This window comes from Eleutherodactylus coqui, chromosome 9 (assembly GCF_035609145.1).
Source record: "Eleutherodactylus coqui strain aEleCoq1 chromosome 9, aEleCoq1.hap1, whole genome shotgun sequence".
Lineage (NCBI taxonomy): Eukaryota > Metazoa > Chordata > Amphibia > Anura > Eleutherodactylidae > Eleutherodactylus > Eleutherodactylus coqui.
Window position 1 is genome coordinate 134,074,554 of NC_089845.1, and position 27,932 is coordinate 134,102,485.

Below are 27,932 nucleotides of genomic sequence, written 5' to 3' on the forward strand. Positions count from 1 at the left end.
ATGCAACTAGAGTCAGCGGCAGATGAAAGCTACAGGTTGCTGCTACTTAGCTGGACTTCCTAAATTTCAATATTTTCAGAATTTACATTTTTTGGAAAACCCCTTTTAATTTGTGTTAGCTGGTATTCTACTGCCAAGTATCGTGCATAATGCAGGTTGGGAAGGGCCATGTTTAGAGGGTGTGAAAACCGAAAACCTAGCAGAATGTGACCTAAATTCTGAGGTGCAGAATCCGTGTTTTTTGCATCCTGAAGCATTTTCTCCCTGCCATACTGACTGCAGGCTTTCAATCTCGCAGTAACATCACTAGACAGGTGTGGCTCACTCCTGGGAAGGGCAGTCCTGCCTGCTATGACAACCTTTATATTAGCAACTGGCTCTGGAAACCCTTCTTCTCCTCGTTGCTGTCATTGCTGCCTTAAATCACAAGAATAATTAAACTATTTATCGTCTTGCTGTTTTTTTAAGGTGGGGATAAGGCCCTGGCGTCGTTCTGCAGTAATGTCTACGCATTTTTTCTTCAATTATTTTTTTATTTTTATTTCGCTGGAAGCTGCTATTGTGGGAATGTTTCTGTCGTCTAAGCCTCTGGATATGGAAAAGTTATAAAACATTTTATGGGATGTACTGTATGTGTCTGCTGATTTATCCTGCACACCGTATAGTCTGAAAATTGGCATTTCATATGAGGAAAATATTGAAGTTATTATATATTTTTGCGTTTCGTTAGATTTTCCGCTCAATGTGTTAATTAATGTAAGCCTGGATTACTAGTCCGGCATCTTAGGCAGTGTCTTAGGGTCTGATCACGCCGAGAGGACTCGTAAAATAACTTGGTGCACACCTACATGGCAGACACGGACCTAATAAATGTATGTTTACTGTACTAGAACTAGGCCGGTTTTGGAGTCACTGTTGGATAAAGTGTGTAATTCGCTATAGGTCGAATGTGGCATTCTGGGGCCAAGTATTTGATTTTTTTTTTTTCTTTATGCCTGCAAAACCTGAATGAAGAATGAATCTTCGTTTGTCATTCAGTTGTTGCCGGCATCTGAACTGAACAATTATCGTTCATGTGATCCAGTGAAAATCAGAACGATGATCAGCCCGTGTTAAAGGGCCCTAACGTGATGTACAATAATTCTGCAGTCAACTTTGGAATTTTGGAGTCTGATTTTTGGTGCTTGATTTCGGGATTAGTGGGGATTTCAGCTTGAGAGCTCCATCGATCAGACATTCATGACCTATCTTGATGTAGCTCCTTTAATTATGTGGGAAAGCCTGTTAGAAGGTTGGACATTGACTTCTAGGTGAGATACCTTCAACTTGACATCCAATAATTCTGCTGTCAACTTTGGAATTTAGGAGTCTGATTTTTGGGGCTTGATTTCGGGATTAGTGGGGATTTCAGCTTGAGAGCTCCATCGATCAGACATTTATGACCTATCTTGATGTAGCTCCTTTAATTATGTTGGAAAACCTGTTAGAAGGTTGACTTCTAGGTGAGATACCTTCAACGTGACATCCAATAATTCTGTTGTCAACTTTGGACTTTTGGAGTCTTAGTTTTTGGTGCTGGATCCAAGCCCTTTTGCTGGTCATGTATAAAGACTTGCTTATTATTTGACTGGAATGCTGTTCTTTCGTTCCCACCTAGCGTGCTTTGTACATGTATACGCGTAACACAACACATGAAGATTGAAGTATATAGTTCATCCTACCGAGCCTCCTTTTTTCATGGAAGTAAAGTGGTGGCGAATGAAAAAGTCATGGACCCTTCAGACATTTGATGTCGTACGGAAAACCATTTTTTAGTATTATTAATGCAATGATATATAATTATACCAAGTAACTAGCATAACTGCATGGACAAATGACTCTAGAGTCTTGTAGAGGGCCACTTGAGCACTTGAAGGATGAATGTTCCTAGTGCAAGAACACCTGAGCCTTCACTATTTTATGGCCATTACTGAGTACGTAGTTTGCTGAGAAATGAAGAGGTAACAATGTAAGGATTGTGCTTTTGATCCGTATAACATGGGAATTGCTCTTTTCATCTTCTTTCACTTTGGGTGATTGTCACTACAGCTGTCGAAAACTTCAGAAGGGCATTGTCTGTTGAATCACAGAATCATAGGCAAATGGGATTATGAATGGTACCTTTCCAGAGTATTGATGTAATAATTGGGTGCCGCCATCTTCAAAAAAATGAGTATAATTTGCCAAGTGGTTGCATTTTATTAGATATGTTGCTGGCTCTAGCTTGCTTCTGAAATATATATATTTTTGAAGGATCAGAAATTGGATTGTCTGAGGTATGACAGTCAGTTGGAAAAAGGAGCATTAAATGAGGGTTACACGGGGTGTAATAAATCACTTGTAGAAGGAAGTCTTGAGATACTTGCCCTGATTCTTTCAAGCAAAAGTTTACATGAATGCGACAGCTAAATAAGACATGGACAAGCCACAAGCTTCAGACTATCTTAATTAAAATGTTGGTAACGTTACAAGACTGCGAAAATCCAAACATACAGTTCTTAATGATCATATAAAATGATATGCTGTCTACATCTATTAAACGAGCCATGATTGATTGGTGTGATGTGGTTTCTGCCTGGCTGTACTATCTGCTTGTAGCAGCTTGTGCTCATTATTGTGTTACTTTATATTGTATGTACTCTTACTGTAGGCCTACATTTTGTAGGCTGTAATATCAAGTGTATCAGGGTAGGTACAGGCCACAGAGTGAGAATGTGTGCAAGAATAGACCGTCCTTCTAGCAGTCCATCAGTAACTGTTTTGAAATTCCTTATCCCATTCTGTACATGCAATATAATAGATAGTAGGAGGCTACTTCTGGGTTAAAGTAGTCCTCTCTGCAACTGCACAGGATTCACACATGGCAAGTCTGCCCTTGACGGTATATACAACTGATTTAAAGGGGCTGTCGAGTTGTAAACTATTGAAGGCCTAACCTCAAGATAAGTCATCAATAGATTCAGTGGGTAAGTTGCCAGACAGCCTTTCATCTGTTTTCTTGGTCAGTGCAGTCATACTATGAGATGATTTTTTTTTTTTTTCAGGAAGCAGCCAGCTCCATTACAACTGCAGTGATGAGGTTTATTACCGCAGGCTAAGTTCCTATTGAAATTAATGCATTGTAATACCTAGCCTGGCCACTGCAGTGGGAATGGAGCTGTCTGCTTCCTGCAGAAATCCGCTCTAGGGACATGAGTGCACTAGTCCTTCAAACACCCCTTTACTTGTATTTTCCTAGAGCTTAAGCCACATAAAACATTCTTCCCCGCAATGTGTCCCTCATTTGGTGTACCCAATTTCCAAGAACACAAGGGTACAGACCTTATCACATAGCAGGCCAAAGGTGCACTGGTAGTAGATAAGGTTGATCACACTGGCTGCCATGATCAGGCCTCTGGCAGCCTTCTTCCATGCATTTTTCACTCTCTACCTGCCTATCGCATATTTATTCACCTATCTAATATTTGTTGATCTCCTATCCATCTCATTTGTCTGCAACATGGTATAGAAATTTGAAGTCATGCACATCAGTCAACATTCATGTTAAGGCTTGCATATCAAAAACAACTTCATAGGAAACAAATCAGCCTACTAAAGTGTTTTAGAGAGTTAGGAAATTGGAAAACCCATGGGAAGTCCATGTGAGCCTGTCGAGAACTTGAGGACTCTATATTAATGTGGCTTTGCTCAGACCCACAGGCTGTAAACCAACATGGTATTTCTTATGATAGACTTGTAATGATATTTTACCAAGCCATGTTGATTGAATCATAAATATGAAGTTCCATTATTAACCCTTGTTCATAACCTCTACCCTTCATTTGCAGGTGACCTTCGGTGGGACCTTCATTGGCATTGGGCGTAAAACTCCAGACTGTCAAGGAAACACGAAGTACTTCCGCTGCAAGTTTTGCAACTTCACGTACATGGGCAACTCGTCAACGGAGCTGGAGCAGCACTTTCTAAAGACGCACCCAAACAAAATGAAAGTGTCCTCTGATTCTGGTAAACCATCAGAGAAAAGCACCAATAAATCCAGCCCTATTCCACGTTCTTGTGAGCCTGGAGATTTGGGAAAGTGGCAAGACAAAACCACTATTAAAGCAGCAGATGATATGCCAGTTGGATATTCAATGCCAATTAAGCCAGTAGATTCCTCCAGGCAGAATGGTGCAGATGACACCAACTACTACTGGTGCAAGTTTTGTAGTTTCAGCTGTGAATCCTCTAGCAGTGTCAAACTTTTGGAACATCACAGCAAACATCATGGGGTAGGGATGTCAGAAAATCCTAATTCTGATCCTATTGACAAGGCCTACAGGGGAACGGTTATTAATCAAAATAAAATTGCCAAAAATACTGCTGAACAGCTTACAGCAAAACTAGAGAAAGGATTGTCTAAAAAGAAAGACCTCTCCATTAAACCAACTGAGGATTTAATAGTAACGAGCTACAATTGTCAGTTTTGTGACTTTAGGTACTCTAAAAGCCATAGCCCAGAAGTAATCTTGGTTGGGCCTCTCCTGCGCCATTATCAACAGCACCACAATATTCACAAGTGTACTATTAAGCATTGCCCTTTTTGTCCCAGAGGCCTCTGCAGCCCTGAAAAGCATCATGGAGAAATTTCTTACCCGTTTGCTTGCAAAAAAAGTAATTGTTCCCACTGCGCTCTCTTGCTGTTGCACTTGACTGCTGGGGTAACAGGTAGCCCTCGAGTTAAACACCAGTGTGATCAATGCCCATTCTCCTCTCCTGATGTAGATGTGCTCCTGCTTCATTATGAGAATGCTCATGAAGGCCAGGCATCTGAGGTCAAGCAGGAAATGAATCACCAGCAAGCGACTGATGAACAGATGACCGTCAAAGAAAGCAAAGAACACTCATGTACCAAATGTGACTTTATCACCGTGAGCGAAGAAGACCTTTCAAGACACTACAGGTAGGAAGCAAGCTTGAGTATCTTGTTTTTTTTTTCTAAAAACACATGCTTGGATAGAATAGAACATTCAGAGCCCTTCACTGTGGATATGATTTCACAAGAATTGGACATTCAATCAGAATCTCCACTAGGGAAAGGGGTTGTCCGGGATTTTAAAAAATTCACCTAATAGCAGGCAATATCATAAAAAAGCCAATACTCACCTGTTAAAAATTCCCCCGGCACTCCAGTGATCCCCGTCCATTCTTTGTTTTCCTGCACCAATTATGTACTCCATATCATGAGACCACTGTCGGTGAGTTAAACAAAGACCATCTGGGACCACTGGAGCATCAACACTGGGGCAATGGGAAAGTGGTTATCCCACTAAAATCATTTATCACCTATTCACAGCATCGATCATTTAGAGTTTGACTACTAGGATCCCCAGGGATCCTGAACACTGGGCAACCCAAGTCACTTTCATGAATGGAGCGGTGGTGAGCATACATGGCCAATGTTCCATTCACTTCTGTGGGGATGAGGGAGATGGCCAAGTACAACACTCAACTGTCTCTGTACTTGGTAAATGGAGCTGTGGTCACACATGGGCACCACCTCTCCATTCGCTAGGGGGACTTTCTCATGATTCCTAGGGATTCAACCAATTGGCCGCCTTATGGATAGGTTCTAAATGTTTTTGCTGAGCTAACCCCTATGAGAGATGAGTAATATTATATTTCATCACATTGCCTGTTAGATTAGTTTTTAAAATGCTGAACAACCTCTAAAATGTGTGGCTCTCCACTGCAAAGGACCTTCTTCTTTTAAACCAGGGGGTAATATGAATATATATTGGTCTTAACGGGAGCATTTTTGTGGCCTCATAGACTATGTATGCGTGAATGTTACGAAAAGTTGACCAAGACTTTCCCAGCTATGAGCCTTGTGTCCTAATCAGCTTGTGGGAAGAAACACATGATACAGAGATAATACCGAAGGTTGGCAAACCCTTTAATCATATATGACTTTATCATATTAAGAGTGGCATAAAAATCTCATAGCGGAATAAAACAACAATGGAAGGAAAGGTGATCAATGGTTCTATTAAAAGTAGATGTGTAAATACATAATACATCTCCACTAGATTCTAGTAGGGTTCGTGGACAATGGGTTTTCTTTAGGAAACAAAGTCTTTAAGCCGTAAACCTTTTTGATGTGTGTTGCTGTATTTACTCAAACTTATTATAAGTCTGTCATAAGGGTGCATTTACACGGGCGAGTGAAACTCGGACTGATATCGCACTTGCAAACCTACAATTTTTATACTGGTGCATGCCGGTTTGCGAGAAAATTGCATCACACTTGCATCACAGCATGTGTGATTGTTACATGCGTGAAAATAGGCAATTTTTCCCTATGGGAGCAAAAAACGCCTCAAAGTCGCATGAAACTCGCATATACATGCAAGCACGATGCAATATTTTTTTCTGCTCCTGTAGAGAAGAAAGGGTGACTCTTCAATAGAATCGTCCCAAAACAGGACATACTACAATTTTTCTATCCCATCACTACTCCTCGCAGCGCTGCAAGAAAAAAATCGCCCATGTAATTGCACACATTACAAGCTATGGGTTATTTTTTCATGCGATTTATGTGCATCTCGCAACGCACAGAAATGTTGTTGGAAAATCGTCCATGTAAATGCAACCTCAATACTACACATACTCGTTGGGGTGCATTCACACTCGCTTCTCACACTCCCATGAAACTCACTTGTACATGAGAGCATGATGCAATTTTTTTCTCTGCTCCCATAGGGAAGACAGGGTGACTCTTCAACAGAATTGCCAAAAAATTGCACATGTAAATGCACCCACTAAAAAAACATGGGTTCTTTTCCTGTGCAATTTCCGTGTATCTTGCAATGCATAGAAATCATGTGGGAATCTTGTCTGTGTAAATGCAACCTTAGATTAATATTAGCTGATCATGCTGTCAATCTGATATGCATGGAGGCAACCCAACTCTCTCCTAATGGTAGATGTGGGACATATTGCTTTTCGACATGCCAATACATTTGTTCTGCTATTAGAGAAGTCACTGCCAGAAGTGTCCCCAACTATATATTCTACCTAAAGCAAGAACCTAAAGCGGCAACCCAATCACAAACAAATTGGCAAACCTACTGTGTATCCATTATTTGCCCCAAGGCACCCTAGTCACTCAAAGAGCTTTCCAATTTGTCGTAAGACAAAAAAATGGTTCCCAAATAGACATGTATATTTATTGATTTTCTGAAGGCAATGTAGTTGGTCCAATTCATTAATAACAGCTACTAACAGATATACAACTGAACTACTGGCCAGTTCTTGACCATCTTCATTCGACAACCCTTTCATGATGATGCCAAATGTCCCGTCAACTTATGTTTTTGTCACTTCCTGGTCCTGTGTTTAGGAGGATTGGGTGGTTTTCATTTGCATCTTGTTTCTAGCAACCAAAACACATATGGTGGTCTTTCTCTCTCCATTGAGCTTGAACATTCGGCCAGCCAAGTTTTCATATCATTGGGGAAGTCAGGGGAGATAGCGGTCAGTCAATTAATAGCTTAATGAATAAAAAGTGCTGGATCCCATGGAAATCGATTATATTCCACTTATTGAACAAAAAGGAAGAAACATGGCGGTCACTTTAAGAAAAGTTTTTGTCTTTTTCAACCCTACAAAAAAGACAAAAATCAAAAAGTTTTCTTTTGTGTGATTTCCCTACATGATAATTTCTGTAGAACGTTTATCTGCCTTTTCATCAAGAAATGATTAGCTTGAAGTGTTACTTTCTTTTAAGACATATTGTTCGTCTTTTATCTGTTGATACTATCTGAAGAAAAGCATTCTATTGTGCTCATGCAGAGATCTCACATTTGCATGTGGTTTGCTGTACACTGCACATTTCATGCTTTCCTCTATACCTGTACAAACTTACATTATGAAGACTCTGTCCGCTCTTGGGTCTGTTTGATCACATTGGGCGCTCACATGGCACTCTTTTTAGATTTTTTGTAAATGAATGCAAGCCTCAATGGTTTCCTTTTGGGTTATTTTTGCTTGGGGAAATTTTTGCTCTACCCTAAAATAACCTTAAATGCAGAGAAGCGAAAGGGTAGTATTGCTAAAACCGGAATTAATTATTAATTCTATTAGTCTATATATAAATTATAAGTCATACTTGGAAAAACGCAGGAAATAATGGATTGGAGCAAATGGCTTCTGGCATATTTAGAACTGATATCCTGCGACTAGCTTGTCATATACATAAATTATTTCCTGGTAATCTGGAAATTTTAGAATCTTGAAGTGAGTAATAACTCTACTTGATGTATGTGCAACATCTGGACCTTAATTACTTGGGTAAAAAAAAAAGTTCTGCTCTGTGAATGGATGCCTCCTTTTTGTTCTTACTGATAAGAAACGATTGCAAGATTTTCTTCAGGTTTGTAGTAACAGGATTTCCAAAATCCGTTTATTTGCCTGCCTAAGGCTGTATTTACACAGCTGATGGTGAGTGGAGTCTGAGACTCTCGGGCGTAACTCGCATAGCACAGAGCATAGACACCGTGTTCTGTGCGATGTGGGACACATCACATTCGTATGTACTATACTCATGCAATGCTCACCCGAAAATGGGACATGCTGCAAGAGAAACATTGCCAGTGTATATAGACCCATTGCAAAGGAGTTACGAAACTCACACAAGAATATCGGCCATGTAAATACGGCCTACGATCTTGTTGATATAGGCATATTGAGAACTATGTGTTATGACTATGTTATACGGTGTCTATAGAATTCAATACCATACAAATGACCCATGCTGTACCTCTTGGAGGTCTATTTCTAGTGGAGAATACAAAGTATCATGGAAGTAGTGTGCAGCAGCACACAAAGTAACTACAAGTTCTTAATGTGAATCCATAGTAAGTCCATATGCCATCAAACATGGTATTGCTCCATGCAAGAGCCCAAAAACCAACCCAGTCATGTATATTTTCAATGCTTGAACTGTTCACAAGTAACTAATTACAGAGTAACACTACACTTTTGAAAGAGCAAGATGTTAAAAGTTTTGATCCGTGCAGTCCAGGTGCCAAGATCCCCTCTGATTGCCGAAATGAAGGGTTTGCAGTCGCAACCGAGCACTGGGACTGTCTTCGTTGCATGTCGTCTCATCTTGGCAGCTTAAGATGGATGCATAAACTTCTATAGACCTTTATATGTCCGTCTTCAGCTGCCAAGATGAGCCAACAGGCAGCGATGAAGGGGTCCAGCTCTCAGGTCAGCACTGCAGCCACTTCATTTCAGTGATCACTGGAGCTCTCAGCACATGGAACCCCATTCATCTAAACTTTTAACATGTCAAAAGTTTTTCAGCAATCCAGTTATTCTTTAAAGGGTCGATACTAGAGATGAGCGAGCGTACTTAGAAAAGCACTACTCGCTCGAGTAATTTGCTTTATCCGAATATCGCTGTGCTCGTCCCTGAAGATTCGGGTGCCGGCACGGAGCGGGGAGCTGCAGGGGAGAGCGGGGAGGAACGGAGGTAAGATCTTTCTCTCCCTCTCTCCCGCCCGCTCTCCCCTGCTCCCCGCTGCGACTCACCTGTCAGCCGCAGCGGCACCCGAATCTTCAGACCCGAGCACAGCGATACTCGGATAAAGCAAATTACTCGAGCGAGTAGTGCTTTTCCGAGTACGCTCGCTCATCTCTACTCGATACACATTAGATCAGTGTTTTCCAAACTCTAGTCTTCATGATCTCCCCGCTTCCCCCAACAGGTGACGTTTTCAGGATTTCCTTAGTATTGCACAGGTAATGTCATTATTGTCTGTGCCTCAAAAGTTGTTCTCTCTGTAGGATATTCTGAAAATATGACCTGTTGAGAGTCATGAAAACCGGAGTTTGAGGCCACTGGTTTAATGTGTTTGGCTGTGTCCCAAGTCTTCCCCAAAAGAAGATGTTGGAGGTAAAAAAAGATCTGGCATGCTGATTTCCAATATGCCCAATCCTTTGGGAGATTAGCCACCTCCAGAGGTGCCTGGCAGTGGATTTCTTTTTTTTCCCTCCCTATTGAGAACACATGACAGTTTCCAAACATGCTTCTATATTGGGGTGGAGTGTCAGGAGGAATAACGGTCAGAAGTTTTCAGTCAACAGCTATCTAAGATTTATGACCCCCCTTAAGAGCGTTGGGTTGCTACCCAAACCTAAGATTATGACACCAGGGAAGTGTAATGACATCACAGAATTTCCTGTGCCTGGAACAGGTTTTAGGGGGACACTTTTTTTTTCTGCTTCTTGCTACATAGAGATCCCTACTAAAATTGATTTAAAGGGGTTGTCCCGCGCCGAAACGGGTTTTTTTTTTTTTTAAACCCCCCCCCCCCCCGTTCGGCGCGAGACAACCCCGATGCAGGGGTTAAAAAAACAACCCCCACAGCGCTTACCTGAATCCCGGCGGTCCGGCGTCTTCATACTCACCTGCTGAAGATGGCCGCCGGGATCCTCTGTCTCCATGGACCGCAGGGCTTCTGTGCGGTCCATTGCCGATTCCAGCCTCCTGATTGGCTGGAATCGGCACGTGACGGGGCGGAGCTACACGGAGCTACACGGAGCCCCATAGAGAAGAGGAGAAGACCCGGACTGCGCAAGCGCGGCTAATTTGGCCATCGGAGGGCGAAAATTAGTCGGCACCATGGAGACGAGGACGCCAGCAACGGAGCAGGTAAGTATAAAACTTTTTATAACTTCTGTATGGCTCATAATTAATGCACAATGTACATTACAAAGTGCATTATTATGGCCATGCAGAAGTGTATAGACCCACTTGCTGCCTCGGGACAACCCCTTTAAGGATAGCTGCTGATAATATAGCTGCAACCATACATAAGATAAGTCATCATTGGCACAGAGTGGGCCTTCTTTGCCTAGAGTCTTAAGGCCCCTACTCAGCTACTTAAATACCAATTAGGTATGCAAGCGAAGCCTTTACTGAACGCAGCTAATAGCCCGAGGCTATTACCTGCGCTCAGATCCTTTGTTCTCCACGGGGAAACCATTCCATCAGCACTCCCCGTGGAGAACTACTGATACAAATGAGTGACGGTTTTTATGTTAGACTGATTTTAACGATCAGCCGAAAAGCTGACGATGGGCGCACAATTACACGCACCGATTATCGCTAAAATGATCGCTGATTAGCTTTTTTTTTTTTTTTTAGCGATAATCGTCCAGTGTAAATGGGCCTTTAGGGAGACCCTCTTCTACATAACAATAACCATTTTATAAATGGCATATGACAATTCAAGAGCCCTTTTACATTGGTGCCAGGAGCTTCAAATTACTCCCCTCTATCTATCCACAATCACAGAAAATGGCCGTTACTTACTGACTGAGGAGTGCATATAGATGCATCCTCTCACCATGCAGGTAGCTGACTACCAAATGGAGGAGCGAATAACACCTGTGCAGGACACCGATAAGACAACCACTCACACTGCCTCCTGATAATGAGGGGGGTGGATGCTTTGCGTATACTCCCACACATAGTGGATACCGGGTGCCAGACCATTCTGATATATGTAGTTCACCATGCAGACCAGCAACCTATTAATGACGCCATGATAATTCGGCGGGTTGCCCTGCATTTCAAACAGTGAACCACATTGGTGCTGCCACCCTGGTCTCCCCCTGGAGTCTTAATGCCACACTGCATGTGAATGATAGATAATAAATGCAAGGCATTGGTTGGATGTTGGCCAAGATACATGAGCCCACTAAGCAGGTCACAGTTCCTTGCGTTGCAGTGGGTCCCTACACTAATATAAATGCATCACAGAAAGGGAAATAAAAAATTATCCCCAAAAATATATAGTTTGTTTCTAGATACGTATACATACAGTATATTTTCTAATGGGATAAGTCACCATTAAAACCGCTAAGAACAAGCATCCAATTTGCCGCGCCAAAACCCTATTTTTGCTTAAAATTTGTTTGACAATAGACATTATTGAAACATTCGGCTTTGCTATTAACACAGGAAATTTGCAAGCCTTTATGAAAAAAAGCGTTCCTTCACAGTAAAATCACCTTAATCTCTTACTGCTGTCACAATTAGGTTGTGGAAATTCTGTCTAGACCTGCTAAAATCCAGTCTTGTTGAACCTGGAATTTTACAATAGTCCTTTTCTTTCCCTTTACGTTCCTTCCAGGTTAGATTATGGAAATTTTCCTTTCTCAATAGTCTAACCATGGGATTTTGCTATGACATAATCTGGACTATGTTCAACAAGAACAATCTCAATGGTTCCACATCGTTTCCAGTTTGCTCACCTGTCTCCCAGTTTGTACAGATTGATAGCTTGACATTTCACCTGCGTTGAGCTGGAAGTGTGTGTTCTGTATTGATTCGAGAAAGCAGAACAGCAGTAAAACAAACAAATTATACCGTTCTTTCACCACTGGCTACAAAGAAAGCATGGATGTGGGTTTAGTTACACTACTTAACTGAAATCAGTCATTTCACTCTGGAAATGAGTAGAAAAACATTTCGTGCTTGCTCAGTTCATTATACTGTAGGTTCTGTTTTTCTGTATACGATTGTAAATCTATTGTAAAATTGGCCCAAAGATTTTTGGTTTATTCTTAAATGGATTGTGCAGATGATTGATTGATTGATTGATTGATTTTTTTAAAAGGCTCGAAAGGGTGTACAAGAATAAAAATAAGTTGCACTCACCATCCTAATCTCCCATTGCCGTTGTTCCTGGTCCGCATTGGTCTCTACTTACTAGTTCCTATTGATATGTACATATGGCTTCTGTAACTAATCACTGGCCTCAACAGTGGGCATCTAACTAATTCAGTCAATCACTGACCGTGGTGGTGACCTATCACAGCCAGTGACTGGCTACAGTGTTCATATAGCCATGTTGAAGGGGATGAAGAAGTAGAGGCTGGTGGGGTACCTGGGAAGTGCCAGAAGACAAGTGGTGGGAGATTGGTAAGGTGGGTATGACTTATTTTATTATTGTACACCATTCTAAGTCTTTAATTTATGCAACATAGTTAATAAATTGGAAAATAAGACAAAGCCATCTAGTCCCATTAGTAACCCTGCAGTATTGTTCAAGAGGAAGGCTAAAAAAACCACAATAAGGTATAGCCCAATTGTTCTTACGCTTCCTGACCCAAACTATGAAAATCCAAAAAATGTTTTGGTAGGTGGATCCTTAGAGGGAGTATTTCCACAATAGACTTTCATTACCTATCCATAGGATAGGTGGTAAAAGAAGTCTAATTGGTTGGGGTCTCACCATCAAGACCCTTATCAATTGCAAGAATGGTAGTCCCATGTCTCTCTTTTCTCGTCACTGCAGGCTCCCTGCAACCACCCACAGTGATGTGGAGAATGATTGCAGTGGTGGCTGCATATGCATGGTCCCTCTCCTTTCACTTCAGTGGGACTACAAAAATAGCAGAGTACAAATGTCTCCGGTAGGGGCATTGAAGATGAATGGAACGGCATCACATACACACGGCTGCCACTCCACTCAATCTCCTCCCACCAAGGAAAGAAGGGGGACACAGCACCCCTTTTCGCAGGATTTGTGGAGACGTCCACCGATCGGACTTTTATCACCTACTCTATGGATACAACCCCTTTATGTCAAACTCTTGGGGACAGAATTAAAACCCTGTGTACCTAAAGTCTCAACATTCAACCTTCCAACTTCATTTTAGTTCTTTTTTATGGACTTCTATGAACTACATCGTTAATTTTACATTTGATACATAGTGCTATAAGGATATTTGGAAGTGACTAAATGATAAACAAAGGGCATAAGTCAATGGCGAAGCCACTGGAAGCAGATAGAACTTCAGAGGTCCCCTGTGGGAACTTTGTGTATTTGTGGTGTCATATCGATACAGCTCTCAGAATGACTACTCCCACTGTGTGTAGGTGGCAACTACACTTTTGCAAAGTTGTTTACTGGTAGAAAAGTGCTGAGACATTGGCATTTTGGGTAAATAAGTTCGAGGGTAAATTAACATCTGCAACTAGACTTAGTTCCTGTAGGCATAAGGGGATTTCTTATGTTAGTGGGCTATGATATTTGTTCATGATGCTTCACATTATGTCAGATTTATTATGCAGTTCAAGCTATATTTGCATTTGTGGTTGAGTTTGAAAGTGTTGTTACATGGGAAAAACCCATTCTGATTTTGTTTCCAGCGCACATATAGATGTGTTAGAAAATGATGACTATAAAGATCTGGTAAATTTACTTCCTGTAGCTTATTACATAAGGCAGCTGAATTGTGTTGGCAATTGTAGAAGTCTACATGTACGTGATAACAGTTACATACTGGTAGAACTACTGTTCTGTATCTTTACACCAGTAGGACGATGTTAAGTATATCCATAGTATGGTGCAGTTTAGAGGCCCCCTTCCCATTTCCCTGCAACTTCCCCTGATATTACTCTACACTACCTAATGGATACAGTTACTAACTTGAATGGATTATACAGGATTAGAAAAAAATGGCTGCTTTCTTGCAAAAACAGAACACACACCTGTCCATGGCTTATGCCTTGTATCGTTTCTCTATTGACGTGAATGTGGGCTATAACCTATGGACACCATAGACACAACCTATAGATACATGGGGCTGTTTTTTTTAAGTAAACCCAAGCTATGTTTTTCTATTTTGTAGTCAACTCTTTTTTAGATAATGCATGATATAGGGAGGTGTTTTTGTAAATAAATTCTGTAATCTTCTATCAGTCAAACTCTTACTCGGGGATTGTTAAAGGTGTCAACGTCTAAAGCAAACCTTCAAAGGGACTGCCCAGGCTTAGAAAACAATGGTTGACTTCTTCCAAACAAAGCACCACCCTTGTCCATAGGGCTGTGTTTGGTATTGTAGCTCAGCTCCGTTGAAGTGAATGGGCACTGAGTTGCAATACCAGACACAACCCATGGACAAGGGTGGCGCCGTGTTTGGAAAATGTAGCCATATTTTTCTAACCCTGGATCGAACCTTTAAGAAGGTTATCCCACAAAATTAAATTATTCTTCCTACGTACAGCAGAGCTCAAGTGCTTGGCTGTGTTTGGTGGTCCCATTGAAATAAACAAAGCATTAGTGTGCAAGTTTGACTATCACTGTATTCATCTAAAAATGCCCTGGAACCCTGTTCTCCCAAACTATGTGGGTCCCAGTGGTTGGAAGTTCAGCGATCAGTTAGATAATCCCAAATTTTCTAGATGGGGATAAAATAAACTAATGGAACAACCTCTTTGAAAGGAACCTGCCATCACCTTCGAAACCCTAAACTACATTTTTGGGCTCAAAGATGAGGGAACAAGGAGCCCGGGAAACTCTTTTATACTCACCATGTGCTCCATTGCTGTGCTGTGTCCCCTTGAAGTTGGCTCATATTTAAAGCAACCCTCTGGTTTTGCGACAAAATTATGTCCCGGGACTGTCGGGTGATGGGGGTATATTACCTTACTTGATTTTCTCACCCATCCATCCTTTCCACCAGTTCCAGTTTCCTTTTTCAAGCAGCCAAGATGGCCCCCGCCATCTTCACTTGTAGGGTCTGATTGTAATAGATCAGTTTATGGCAAAGTAATTTCAAATTACTGGTCAGAACACACATGGAATAATGTGTACAGTTTGAGGCACTGGTACACGAGCTAGATATATCAGCACTTGAATGGATAGAAAAGTGGTCAATTAATAAATGCCCAAAGAGATTGTCAAAATCAGGCTTATTTAGTTTAAAAAAAAAAAAAAAAAAAAGACAGCTGAGGGGCGACCTAATAACTTTGTACACATATCAGGGGTTAATACGGAGGTCTTTCACATGATCAATTTATACCAAGGACTGTGACTGTAACAAGAGGGCACCCTCTACATCTACAGGAAAGAAGGTTTCTACACCGACATAGAAGGGGGCTCTTTATTATGAGAGCAGTGAGACTATGGAACTCGATGCCTGAGGACTTAGTGATGGGGAACTCACTAAAAGAGTACAAGAGGGACCTGGACACCTTTCTTGAGTGTATTAATATTACACTCTTTGTAAAAAATCCAGCACCTAGAAGCAGTTGTCATTTTGCTGCAAAACTCGGAATGCAGTTACATCTCAGACAAATATGCAAATGATTAGAGTTATGGCATGATTGGATAAATGGTCTTGACACCCATGGCCTATAAAAAGGCTCTCAGAGGCTACTTGTGTGTTGTGGACCTCTCTTTTTCACTCGTGTAGCGATTGTTGATAACTAGACATACCTTTACGACTTAATTGAAGATGTTTCGCCCAGTTAACAGAGTTCGAGAGAAGGCCTATTATTGGAATGCAAGAAGCTGGATGTTCATATTACTGAATAGCTTGCAAACTTGGCTGTTCTGACCAGACTGTTATGAGGTGTTGGGACCAGTGGATGCATGAGGGGATACACACGAGGCGGCCGGGCTCAGGACGCCCTCGACAAACCACCAGTAGGGAGGATCATCCAACAAGCATGAGCAACACCAAATGTTGCATTGTCCATCATCTAGAAACAGGTGGCACCATTGTTACAGGTCCCTGTGTCCCTGAACCATTTCCAGATTATTGACTGGAAAGACATTTGTTCTCATGTCACCCATTTCATGTACTGCTGTTGACACCCACCATTGGCCTAATTCACACGGCCGTATTTGCACTGCAGGATCCGGAGCTCCGGATCCCGTAGCAAATACAGCCCATAAGACATGCATTAAAAAATGCATTTACATGCCCACGAGCGGAAATCAACTGCGATATTCCACTTGCGGGGTGGAAATCGCGTCATGTACTATTCTAATGTGAGCCTCACACAGGCTCGTATGACCGTGTCATTACTGATGCGCTGGCTCTGCACTGCGCATGTGCGGCTGTACACCAGCTGGCACATTCATAGCGCAGAGTGAGGACGCAGGACAGGTAAGCAAGAGCTTGCTGCAGGGGCACAGGGCTACATCTCTCTGCGAGCATCTCGCAGTCGGAATCCGACCCAGACATCTGCATTTAGTCATTGCCTCAGTTTGCAGTCTTGATGAGAACAACAAAACTGGACTACTATGGAGTGGATATGAGTTGTCTTCGCCAATGAATCCAGGTTTGGTTTGGGCACTCATGACGACCGTGTTCATGTCTGGAGACTTAGGGATTCGTGCCTCAATCTTGCCTTTGCTGTTGAGCAGCATACTGCCCCCACTGCTGGTGTGATGGTCTGGGGGGCTATTGCATACCATAGTCTGTCACCCCTAGTAGTGGTACAAGGGACAATAACAGCTCAGCGATATGTTCAGGACATCCTGCAGCCACATGTGTTCCTCTAATGGCAGGGTTTCCAAGAAGCCTTTTCCAGTAGGATAATGCTAGGCTGCACACAGCAAGGGTGCCACATTAATGCCTCCACAACACTGCCACACTTATGAGGCCTGCCTGGTCGCTACACTTTTTCTTAATAGAACATGTATAGGACCATCTGGGATGCCAACTTCAACAGCCTACAATTTTGCATGACATAGAAGCTCAGTTACAGCAAATGTAAAGCAGTATTCTACAGGATACCATATCGAACGGATATGCCTCCATGCCTACCTGTATCACATCTTGTACCCAAGCCAAAGGTGATACAACAGGGTGCTAGAGCCTCCATGCTTACCTGTATCTAGAGATGAGCGAGCGTACTCGTCCGAGCTTGATACTCGTTCGAGTATTAGGGTGTTCGAGATGCTCGTTACTCGAGACGAGTACCACGCGATGTTCGAGTTACTTTCATTTTCTTCCCTGAGAAATTTGCACGCTTTTCTGGCCAATAGAAAGACAGGGAAGGCATTACAACTTCCCCCTGCGACGTTCAAGCCCTATACCACCCCCTGCACTGAGTGGCTGGCGAGATCAGGTGTCACCCGAGTATTAAAATCTGCCCCTCCCGCGGCTCGCCACAGATGCATTCTGACATAGTTCAGGGAAAGTGCTGTTGATGGCGGAGCTGCTATAGGGAGAGCGTTAGGAGTGATTTTAGGCTTCAAGAACCCCAACGGTCCTTCTTAGGCCATAGAAATCGCAGATCGCACCTATCTGCGATCTGCGATTTCTGTTCTCTTCTCTATATGCGCTCAATGGGGCCGGCGGCAGCAGCGCCGACCCCATTGAGAACATATAGAAGACAAATCATTCTTCTCTGCCACAGCTGTAACAGCTGTGGCAGAGAAGAACGATGTTTGCCCATTGAATTCAATGGAGCCGGCAATACAGCAGGTTCCACTGAAAGCAATGGGCTGCCGGCGTGCCGGAGTTTAAAAGGGGACTTGATGTCTTTCTGGAGAAGAAGTATATTACAGGATATAAATATTACGTTAAGTGTCAATCCTGGTATACAGGCAGGTAGGAACTATTAGGGGTTGATCCAGGGAACAGTCTGATTGCCATTAGGGAGTCGGGAAGGAATTTTTCCCCCAAAAGGGCTAATTGGCTTCTGGCCTTGGGGTTTTTTGCCTTCCTCTGGATCAACACAGTAGGATAGACAGGCTGGACTAGATGGACAATGTCTTCATTCGGCCTTACATACTATGTTACTATGTTACTATGTAATTGTCGGGAAGGGCTTAAATATATAAGCCCTTCCCTGCAATTCATCCAGAAATGTGTTAAAATAAAAAAAAAAATAAAAAAAAATATATATATATATATATATATATATATATGTGTATACTTACCTTGTCCCGGCAGACGTAGTTCAGCCGCGGCGGCCGGCAGTGGGTGTGAAGGGGGTGTGAGTCAGACTCAGCGCTGAGCCAATCAGGGGGCAGGTCTGACTCACACCCCCTTCACACCCACTGTAGGCCGGCCGCGCTGAACTCCGTCTGCCGGGACAAGGTAAGTATATACCGTATATACTGGCGTATAAGACGACTTTTGAACCCCCAAAAATCTGCTCTGAAGTCGGGGGTCGTCTTATACGCCGGTAATACAAAAAAAAGAAAGTGTCCAAAAAAAAAAAATCATTACTCACCTCCCCCGGCGTTCTGCGGCGCTGCTGCAGGCTGTCGCTCCCTCCTGGTCCCTGGCAGAGCATTGCTTTCTGGATGCAGGGCTTGAAATCCCCGCCTCCAGAAAGCTACTGTGATTAGCTAACACACGCCGTCAGCCAATCACAGCCATTCAATGACATCATTGTCATTGGCTGTGATTGGCTGAAGGCACGTGTGTTTTCTGGAGGCGGGGATTTCAAGCCCTGCATCCAGAAAGCAATGCTCTGCCGGGGACCAGGAGGGAGCGACATCCTGCAGCAGCGCCGCAGAACGCCGGGGGAAGTGAGTAATGATTTTTATTTTTTGCTCCGCTGTATTTCCGGTGTATAAGGTGACAGTTGGGGGGTCGTCTTATACGCCCTGTCGCCTTATACGCCGGTAGATACGGTCTATTTTTTTTATTTTTACACATTTCTGGATGAATTGCAGGGAAGGGCTTCTATATTTAAGCCCTTCCCGACAATTCATCCCGCGCACGCCCGCAGCCCATTGCTTTCAGTGGAACCTGCTGTATTGCCGGCTCCATTTAATTCAATGGGCTAACATCGTTCTTCTCTGCCACAGCTGTTACAGCTGTGGCAGAGGAGAACGATCTTTATGCTGACAGTGCGGGGGGGGGGGGCCCACTCTTGCCGCTATTGTGGCTTAATAGTGGGACCTGGGAACTTGAGATGCAGCCCAACATGTAGCCCCTCGCCTGCCCTATCCGTTTCTGTGTCGTTCCCATCACTTTCTTGAATTGCCCCGATTTTCACAAACGAAAACCTTAGCGAGCATCGGCGATATACAAAAATGCTCGGGTTGCCCATTGACTTCAATGGGGTTCGTTACTCGAAACGAACCCTCGAGCATCGCAATAATTTCGTCCCGAGTAACGAGCACCCGAGCATTTTGGTGCTCGCTCATCTCTACCTGCATCACATCTTGTACCCAAGCTAAAGGTGATACAACAGGGTAATAGAGCCTCCCTTCAAGGGGTCAGTTTTCTGCAATACATTATTGTTTTGCCCTGATATTAAGCACTTACTTGTACCAACATTACAAGGACACTTAGAAAGTTTAATTCGATTCTGAGAACTTTTAGGTACTTGATTTTTTTTGCTGTTGACAATGAGTTTACATGTTATAGCCACTGATTACTTCAGACAGGTTGGTGATCCAAGGATTATTGTCATTACCAAAGTGGCAGTTGGGAACAAATTTTTTGTTCCCCTAAAATGAGGAAAATTGGTTTCAACCGCATGTTTTTTTTTTTTTTTTTTGCCTTTCTCTGGATCAACATCAACACTTTTTTAGTAATCCTATAGTATAATGAAGTTGTACTGCTTTAAAATGTTTCTTTTTTATTTTCCTTTTTGTTTTATATGTAAGCAAGTCCCATACAATCCTTATGAGGTTTCTTATTTTGAGTTCAAGTCAATTGCTGCAGGAATAAAACACAAATACATCTAGTAATTGTCCGGGAAGAGTTGCTTATCTGAGTAAGTCAGCGATCATGTTTTGACACTTAATGGAGTGTGGAAGGAGAGGTGATGTCTGCTAGCGTAAGAGTGACACCGCTGTTTCCCCGGCCTGTATTTCATCAGTTACACTTAGAACAATAGAATTTTCTTATCAACTTGACAGGAACATGATTTTGTGCCAATTGTGTGGTAAACCTGTATACTCTTCCATTAAATAATTCTTTACAAATACATAGCAGTTTACCTGCGATAGAGATATCAGGGGAGAAATAACTCTCAATGCCAGTAAATACAAACAAAATGCAGTATACTACACTAATAGGCTCATTGCACCAGTGTGACTTCTCATTATTCACAGCATGTCTCACATTAAAGATCATTTAACGCCTCACATCACTTGAGAGAACATTTTCTAACATTAACAGTAGGTATAGACGGCATTTCATGCTTGAGCTGATAATGTGGTAAAATAATATCAATGATTATTAAAGCTAATATTCCGTTTATTGCATAATAAATACGTACAATTAATATAAAATATAGAAAATACTAGAGGTAATTGTTATGGTCGTTTAGATTTTTATTAGTAGTAATAATGTATTTCACATTATTATAATCTAGCTTGTACTTGGGACGGACTTTGGTGATACATTACTACTAATGTCTGATTGGTGGGGGGGTCTAACTGTAGCAAGGTCAACAGGAGATTTGGATCCACTGGGTCTTAATGAATTTGGCATATCAATACACACATCTTACTAAGATCCTGCATGTCTTTTTACATTGACTATTCCTTGTCGTGCATTTAGAAAGCCTCATACTTGGTTTGCAGTATTTTCTACATTCAAATTTCTGGCTGTGGCATCCATCTTATTTAAAGATGGAGAAGTGTGATTCATGTTCTTCCATAGCTCAACGCTCTTTGAACCATTGTAGATGGGCCAATGCATTACATTTTGTGATGAACAGCTTGTGTGTGCAATGGCATAACCCTTATATACAATAGGGTGCAGATCCTGTCGCAAACTATGGTTGCCACCTCCAAGGGTCTGCATCTTATGTAGCATGGTTTAGGAATAGGATATGCTAACAAGACATGATCCATTCTACTGATTGGAGTGTCTAAATACTTTTAGTAGAATAGTATATGTACTGCAGAATTTGACTGTTTCCTGCTACCAATGGCATACAATCAAAGTGACAATAAAGAATTCTGTCATGTCTTCAAAGCTTTCAACGCTGTCACCTGCTCGTCAAATATTTCTTCTGATTCCAGACATGCTGTTTGATCTACCAGAAACATGTCTTAAGTCTGTACTATCACTTTACATACCTGCCTGAAGAGCTGCACCTACACTCTGGAATGTCTCTTTATCTTTCTATCCCATGACTTTCAAGCAGACCCAGAATGCACATCATTTTATTGCTTTGGTAACCCTATGGCCTCCTGTCCACGGGCGATATGTCACTGCGTTAACCGCAACGATAATCGCGGGTAACGCAGGCCATAGACTTAACTATGGAAAGCGCAGCGTCCATGAGTGGAGACTCATAGCGAATGTCCGCTCGTGAGATTCAAAATGCGGCATGCGGCGATTTGCTGAGATTCTCCATGGTGAGCCTATCTGACCTGTCATTTCTCCTCCCTACTCCCCGCGGAAGAATATCGCTAGCGATATTCCGCCTTGCCTGTGGACAGGCAGCCTTAAGGTACACTTGCCTTCAGTTTTCACAGTTATTTTACTTAATTGTTAATCTTGATCAAACTGAATTTTGTATTCATTTAAAACATAATTGACCAAGATCTGAATTTGAGAAGACCTTCATAGCCAAGTCCAACCGGCATTTAAATGTAGTTTAAATGGAATAAAATATTTGGAGTGGACATGTGTGTATAGAAAAAAATCCATTAAACCAGAAAACTCCCTTTACAGGACAATAACATCTGAAATAACCACAACATCCATTGGTTAATCTTTGTGCTACATGGCCACAACATTATTAGGAGCATGGGGCAAATCTCCTGGTCACTCAGTGTGTCCTTAGAGCATAGTAACAATATATAAGAAGATGGCATAGACTCAGGCCTCATGTCCACGGGCGGGTCTGATTTGGCATGCGGGAGTCTGCAGCAGAATCTAGCCCTGCCTGCGGCCAAGGACTGTGCTTATCTATCTGGGTCTTCACTGAGGATGTGTGTGGAAGCACCGGCTGATGCGCCGACGCACATGCGCAGTAGAGTTTTTTTTTTTTTTTTTTCAATAGCCTGCTTTTCCGCAGAAGCCATCTGTGCGGGAACCGCAGCAAAATGGAGCATGCTGCCATTTGTTTTCCAGACCAGAAGGTCTGCAAAACAAATTTTCATGCTTTAATTAAGCTGCAGACGCCCATGTCTCCCTATTGGCGGCTGGAATTGTGGATCGTCTGCGCCAGGAGCCCCGCGTGGATTCCGCAATTAAAATTTGCCCTTGGACATTGGGCCTTACGCAAGGTCCATGTATTGAACTTAATGAGCTATATTTTGCCATGGCAAAAAAATGTACTGAATCATAAAAGATATGAAGAAACTAAGGATACTTTTTACACAGGACAACTTTAAGATGCTTAAGCACCCAACAGCTGTCCAAACACTATAGTTCCTGTGCTTTCATGCAGGAACAATTGTCATTCAGAGAATCTCTTATGGGTTACCTGTCTACATTCACTATGAACAGGCAGTCGATCAATGATGAGTGACTGCCTGTTCACCCACTGAGAAGTTGCTCATTTGTTTCTTCATTTCAATGAGCTGAAGTGAAGTGACTAGTGACTAATGAGTGATTTCTTGCTCGACACACTGTCAGGTCCCATGCTTACAGTGCACAACAGTTGGTCAAAGTCACTCATTTGATCAATTTGTCAGCTGATAGTTGGCCAATGTAAAAGTACCCTAAGTCCAGAAGCATTCAACTTCTGTAGGAGAGTGTTCTGTAGGAGAGTGTTCTGTAGGAGAGTGCTCTGTAATGTGTCCAGAGTTTAGGTTGTGTTCAAGTTGTTTGTTTTATTATTTCTTCAGTTTCTTTTTTAAGTTATCTAATGTTTTTTATGTATATTTTAGGAGAGTACATAACTGCTACAAATGCCGGCAATGCAGTTTTACAGCAACTGAAACTCAATCCCTTTTGGATCACTTCAACTCTGCACATTGTCAGGAGTCTGAAATCACTACAGCAAATGGCGGAGAGGTCCATGGAATCTCTTCCATCAAGGAGGAGCCAAAAACTGAGATGAAGGTGTACAACCTTGTCACCCCTGAATCCAAAATGGGAGAAGCCATATATGACAGCACTGTGAAGAGGGAGAAGCCTGATGACAAGGATGTACTCAGGGAGAAATCTTGGTCTGACGGTTCAGTAGATGATCTCCGTACCATTACTTGGAGAGGATCGGAGATTTTGAGAACAAGTCCATCCTATACACAAATGGGTTTGGGCCTTTTAACAACCGTGTCTGTCAACCAAGAACAGCAGAAATCTTCAAGAGATAGTCCAAATGTTGAAGCAGCACATCTAGCAAGACCTCTTTATGGCTTGTCTGTAGATGTTAAGGGATTTCCAGGAGTGACTGCTGGAGCCAGTGGAGAAAAATCGGGGCCGCTTACACCACAGTACCCTTCTACCGGTGACAGCAAGTCTAAGGATGAATCTCAGTCACTCCTACGGGTAAGTGTACATATATTATACATCTTTTGTTGCCTACAGAGAAGTCCCATTCTCGAGTTCATCTTTTCAGCTGTTGGTATGGGAAATATATCGCTCCTCTATTATGTTGCTACACTAGAAAACCACATTCTACGAGATCTTGTTTATTTGATTTATAGAATTGATTTTTTTTAGGCTTTTCTATAGAAACAGAGGCATGTTAATAAATGTGACTCTTCACTGCAAAATGGTGACTTAGAACATGCTTGTAGCCCTTTTAAATTCATCCATCATGATTTAGCTGGTTGTGCAACGCCAATTGTCCCGAAAGTAATGTAATTATATGTTTAGCTAGGTAAAATCAGTTTAGAAATACTTTTTTCAATCAACAGGAAACACAAGGCTGCTGTTAACGATGTGGCATTAATCAGTTTGTTATATATGGAAGGATTAGACAGCAAGACATTTTTATTATATAAAAATACATGTTCCTAAGAAACCATTTACCGAACTGTGGTGCCAACCGCATTATGATTATTGTTTCTCTTTACAATAAGATTTTCTGCTAAGGTTCTGAAGGTTATTTAGAAAAGTTGAGCTAATGATGTGAACTCACAAACTTTCAGTCGTTTCTTTATCTGATATTTGATTGATTCGGCCTTCTTCAACTCTGCGCACAGAATTTTAGTCCACTAATCAATGAAACTTAAAATGTAATTCCTCTTGTAAACACAGCAGGAACAGGGAAAAGATATTCTCTTAATGTACTCTTAAAAGTAATTTCAAAATATGTCGCTTACTTTGTTAACGACTTCGTGGCCACTTAGCAATTATGCCGGAATGTGTCAAGGTAAAAAATAGTGATGTGTCTAAAGGATTGTTTATAGATGGACCTGTTAAAGTAACAATGGGGATCCTTTGCATCGGACATTACCAACTGATAGCACTCTAAGGCTACCTTTCAGCCATGTCGGAGGATCGGCAAGTGTTTTACGTGTCATGTGTTTTACTGTCCTAGTTAAAACAATGGGCGATGCGTTCCTAGGAACGAAAAAAGATAGGACATCGCTCATGTGTATGACTCCATTCAAAAGAATGGGGTTCATATTCGTGTGTCTCCCAACACACAAGTTTCTTGGCCGCGTGAAACTGGCCTAATTGTTGCAAGGGCGCGACTCCTAGCATTCTTAGGGCTCTTTTACACATGACGATTATCGTTCTCCCACAGGGTTTTAAGCGATAATCGTCCCGTGTAACAGCCTTCAGAAAGTGAACGAGAATCAACAGTCGTTCACTTTCAAGCAGCTTAAAAGATGAATGACTATCCTTCGGTGTAAGCAGCAGCTGTTCAGTACTTAATGGCCGCTGCTTACAGTGAATGGAGAGGGGTGAGGGGAGAGAGCTCTCCTCCAGGTGCCTCTCCTCCCTGCTGCAGCCCTCTGAGAGATCCAGTGATGCTCGCCCCTGTGAGATGACAACTGAACAGTTTTCTCTACAGAACAAGCATCGGCATATTATTAAACTTAGTAGTCAATGTAAAAATTGCGAAAGTTTAGAATTTTTAAACATATAGAGAACATCAAGAATAAAAATAAATAAAAAGTCTTAAAATGATTAACATAAAAACTTGATTTATACAATAGGTAGCTTCATTTATAAAAGGTAACTATTAGAGATGAGCGAGTATACTCGCTAAAGGCAATTGCTCGAGCGAGCATTGCCTTTAGCGAGTACCTGCCCGCTCGAGACCAAAGGTTCGGGTGCCGGCGCGCGGGAGCGGTGAGTAGCGGCAGTCAGCAGGAGGGAGTGGGGTGGAAGAGAGGGAGAGAGAGATCTCCCCTCCGTTCCGCCCCGCTCTCCCCCGCAGCTCCTTGCCCGCCGGCACCCGAACCTTTTGTCTTGAGCGGGCAGGTACTCGCTAAAGGCAATGCTCGCTCGAGCAATTGCCTTTAGCGAGTATACTCGCTCATCTCTTGTAACTATCGTTTCTAAGACCTTTTGACATGTCACTATGAGAATTCTGATTCGTGGTGTTCTGAGTGCTGAGAATTCCACTGATCAAAGGAACGAAGGTGCAAAAGCACTTGTATGAGCGCTGTTTCCTTTGAGCTCTAATCATCTTGTTCAGATCTCCTGGAAGAGGCCACCCTGCCATGTAGAGTTATAGACATTCTATGAATATATAGACACATCTCCAAGAGGAGTTTGAAAAGGCTGTTCAGAGCCAAGGGGTCCCAACACTCAGCCATCCAGTCCTGCTCTTTTTTTTTAGTGATCAAGTGTGGTTTTAGCACCCGGACTCTCACCGATTCAAGCTTTTTATAGTATTTTTAGACAATAGTTGCCTTTCAAACTTGAAGGGTTGAGTCTTTTTTTTTTCAATGTTGTGTCAAGCTATTTATTGATTACTTATAACTGCACTTGTTAAAAATTTTGACAGGTCAGAGCGATTATATCAAAAGTTGTGATCAGTGGGGTCCGGGTGCTGAGACTCCCCACTAATCGCTCTAGTGCAGGGGCTGCAGTACTCTAGTGCTGTTCCCCGTGGGCTGTCTTTTTCACTTGTCTGTTGCTCTTGTCAGCTGAAGATGGACAAGGAGATGTCAATAAAATTCTATGCATCTGTCTTCAGTTGCTGAAGAGGCACAGTGTTCGGGTGAACGTTGCAGCCCCCTCGTTTCAAGGATCAGTTAGGGACTCCGTACCCTGACCCCTATTGATCAAGACTTTTCACGTCTTTCTGAACTGTCAAAAGTTTTTTTTGTTTTTTTCTTTAAAGTGCACTTTTTAACTAGTCATTATTGTTAAGTACGGGACAAAAATATAATTTTTCAAAACTTCACAAGGAACCTCAAAAGCGCTTACCCAGTCCGGTTGTAGGAGGTTTCATTTACATGTTGTACATCATCCTTCATATATTCTTGGTCAAATTTCATTTCCTGTTGCCTATCATTATGTTTTGCTAGAGATATTGGCCCCAAACTATCCAATTGGCCAAACCATGTACTGTATGCTTTTTTTTCCCCCCATGTGGCTTAGTTTGAGAGAAGAGATTCTACTGGTCTGTTTTACATTTCCCGTCTTCGATCAATGTAGTAGTAGCATTATTTTTCTTTAAAACGTACATTACTTAAAAAATTTATAGCAGAGAGCATTTTAATGCTAAAATGATGTGGCAACATTTTCAAAGTGATCAAATGAACAAAAGAAGCATATGGTCATATCTTTCACTATGATGCTGTGGTACTGGGCTGATCTGCTTTCAGCACTGGCATATGGAAATAATTATTTTTGTAAGTCTCTGTGTTTCCTGCTAATACCGAGGAAAATAGGCCATCTCATGAATGTTTGGAGATTGTAGGGGCAAGTAACATTAGATTGAGTAATTCGTCTTGTGATGGTCTATGCATGTATTAGTGTCACAGTACATTAAACTAGTCTCAAGCCTGGTGGGTGGAGATGATGGCATATATTTGTTCTTTAACTTGCACCACATGGTACTAAAGGTTGAGTCAGTCTTAGAATTCTCTTAGTAAAAGAGCTTGTGAACTGTCTCGATTCCTTGAACACATTCTTATAGATTGTGTTTGATATCTTTTCATTATTCCTACAGCCATATACATTGAGCATGTGTATGAATATTATAATAAATGCCATACATTACAGGGGCAAACCATTGATTTAAAATTCAG

General features: G+C 42.0%; 1 protein-coding gene across 5 annotated transcripts in view; it reads left to right on the forward strand.

The window, feature by feature from the left end:
- TRPS1 (transcriptional repressor GATA binding 1) overlaps positions 1 to 27,932 on the forward strand; it is a 274,106-nt gene that overhangs the window by 102,653 nt on the left and 143,521 nt on the right. For 4 of the 5 annotated variants that reach the window (XM_066578529.1, XM_066578530.1, XM_066578527.1 and 1 more), the window contains 2 exons: positions 3,867 to 4,981; positions 23,658 to 24,261. In XM_066578529.1, coding sequence (XP_066434626.1) covers positions 3,867 to 4,981; positions 23,658 to 24,261 — 1,719 coding nt within the window. The remainder of the gene's footprint in view (positions 1 to 3,866; positions 4,982 to 23,657; positions 24,262 to 27,932) is intronic. The other variant, XM_066578531.1, reaches the window with a different exon arrangement.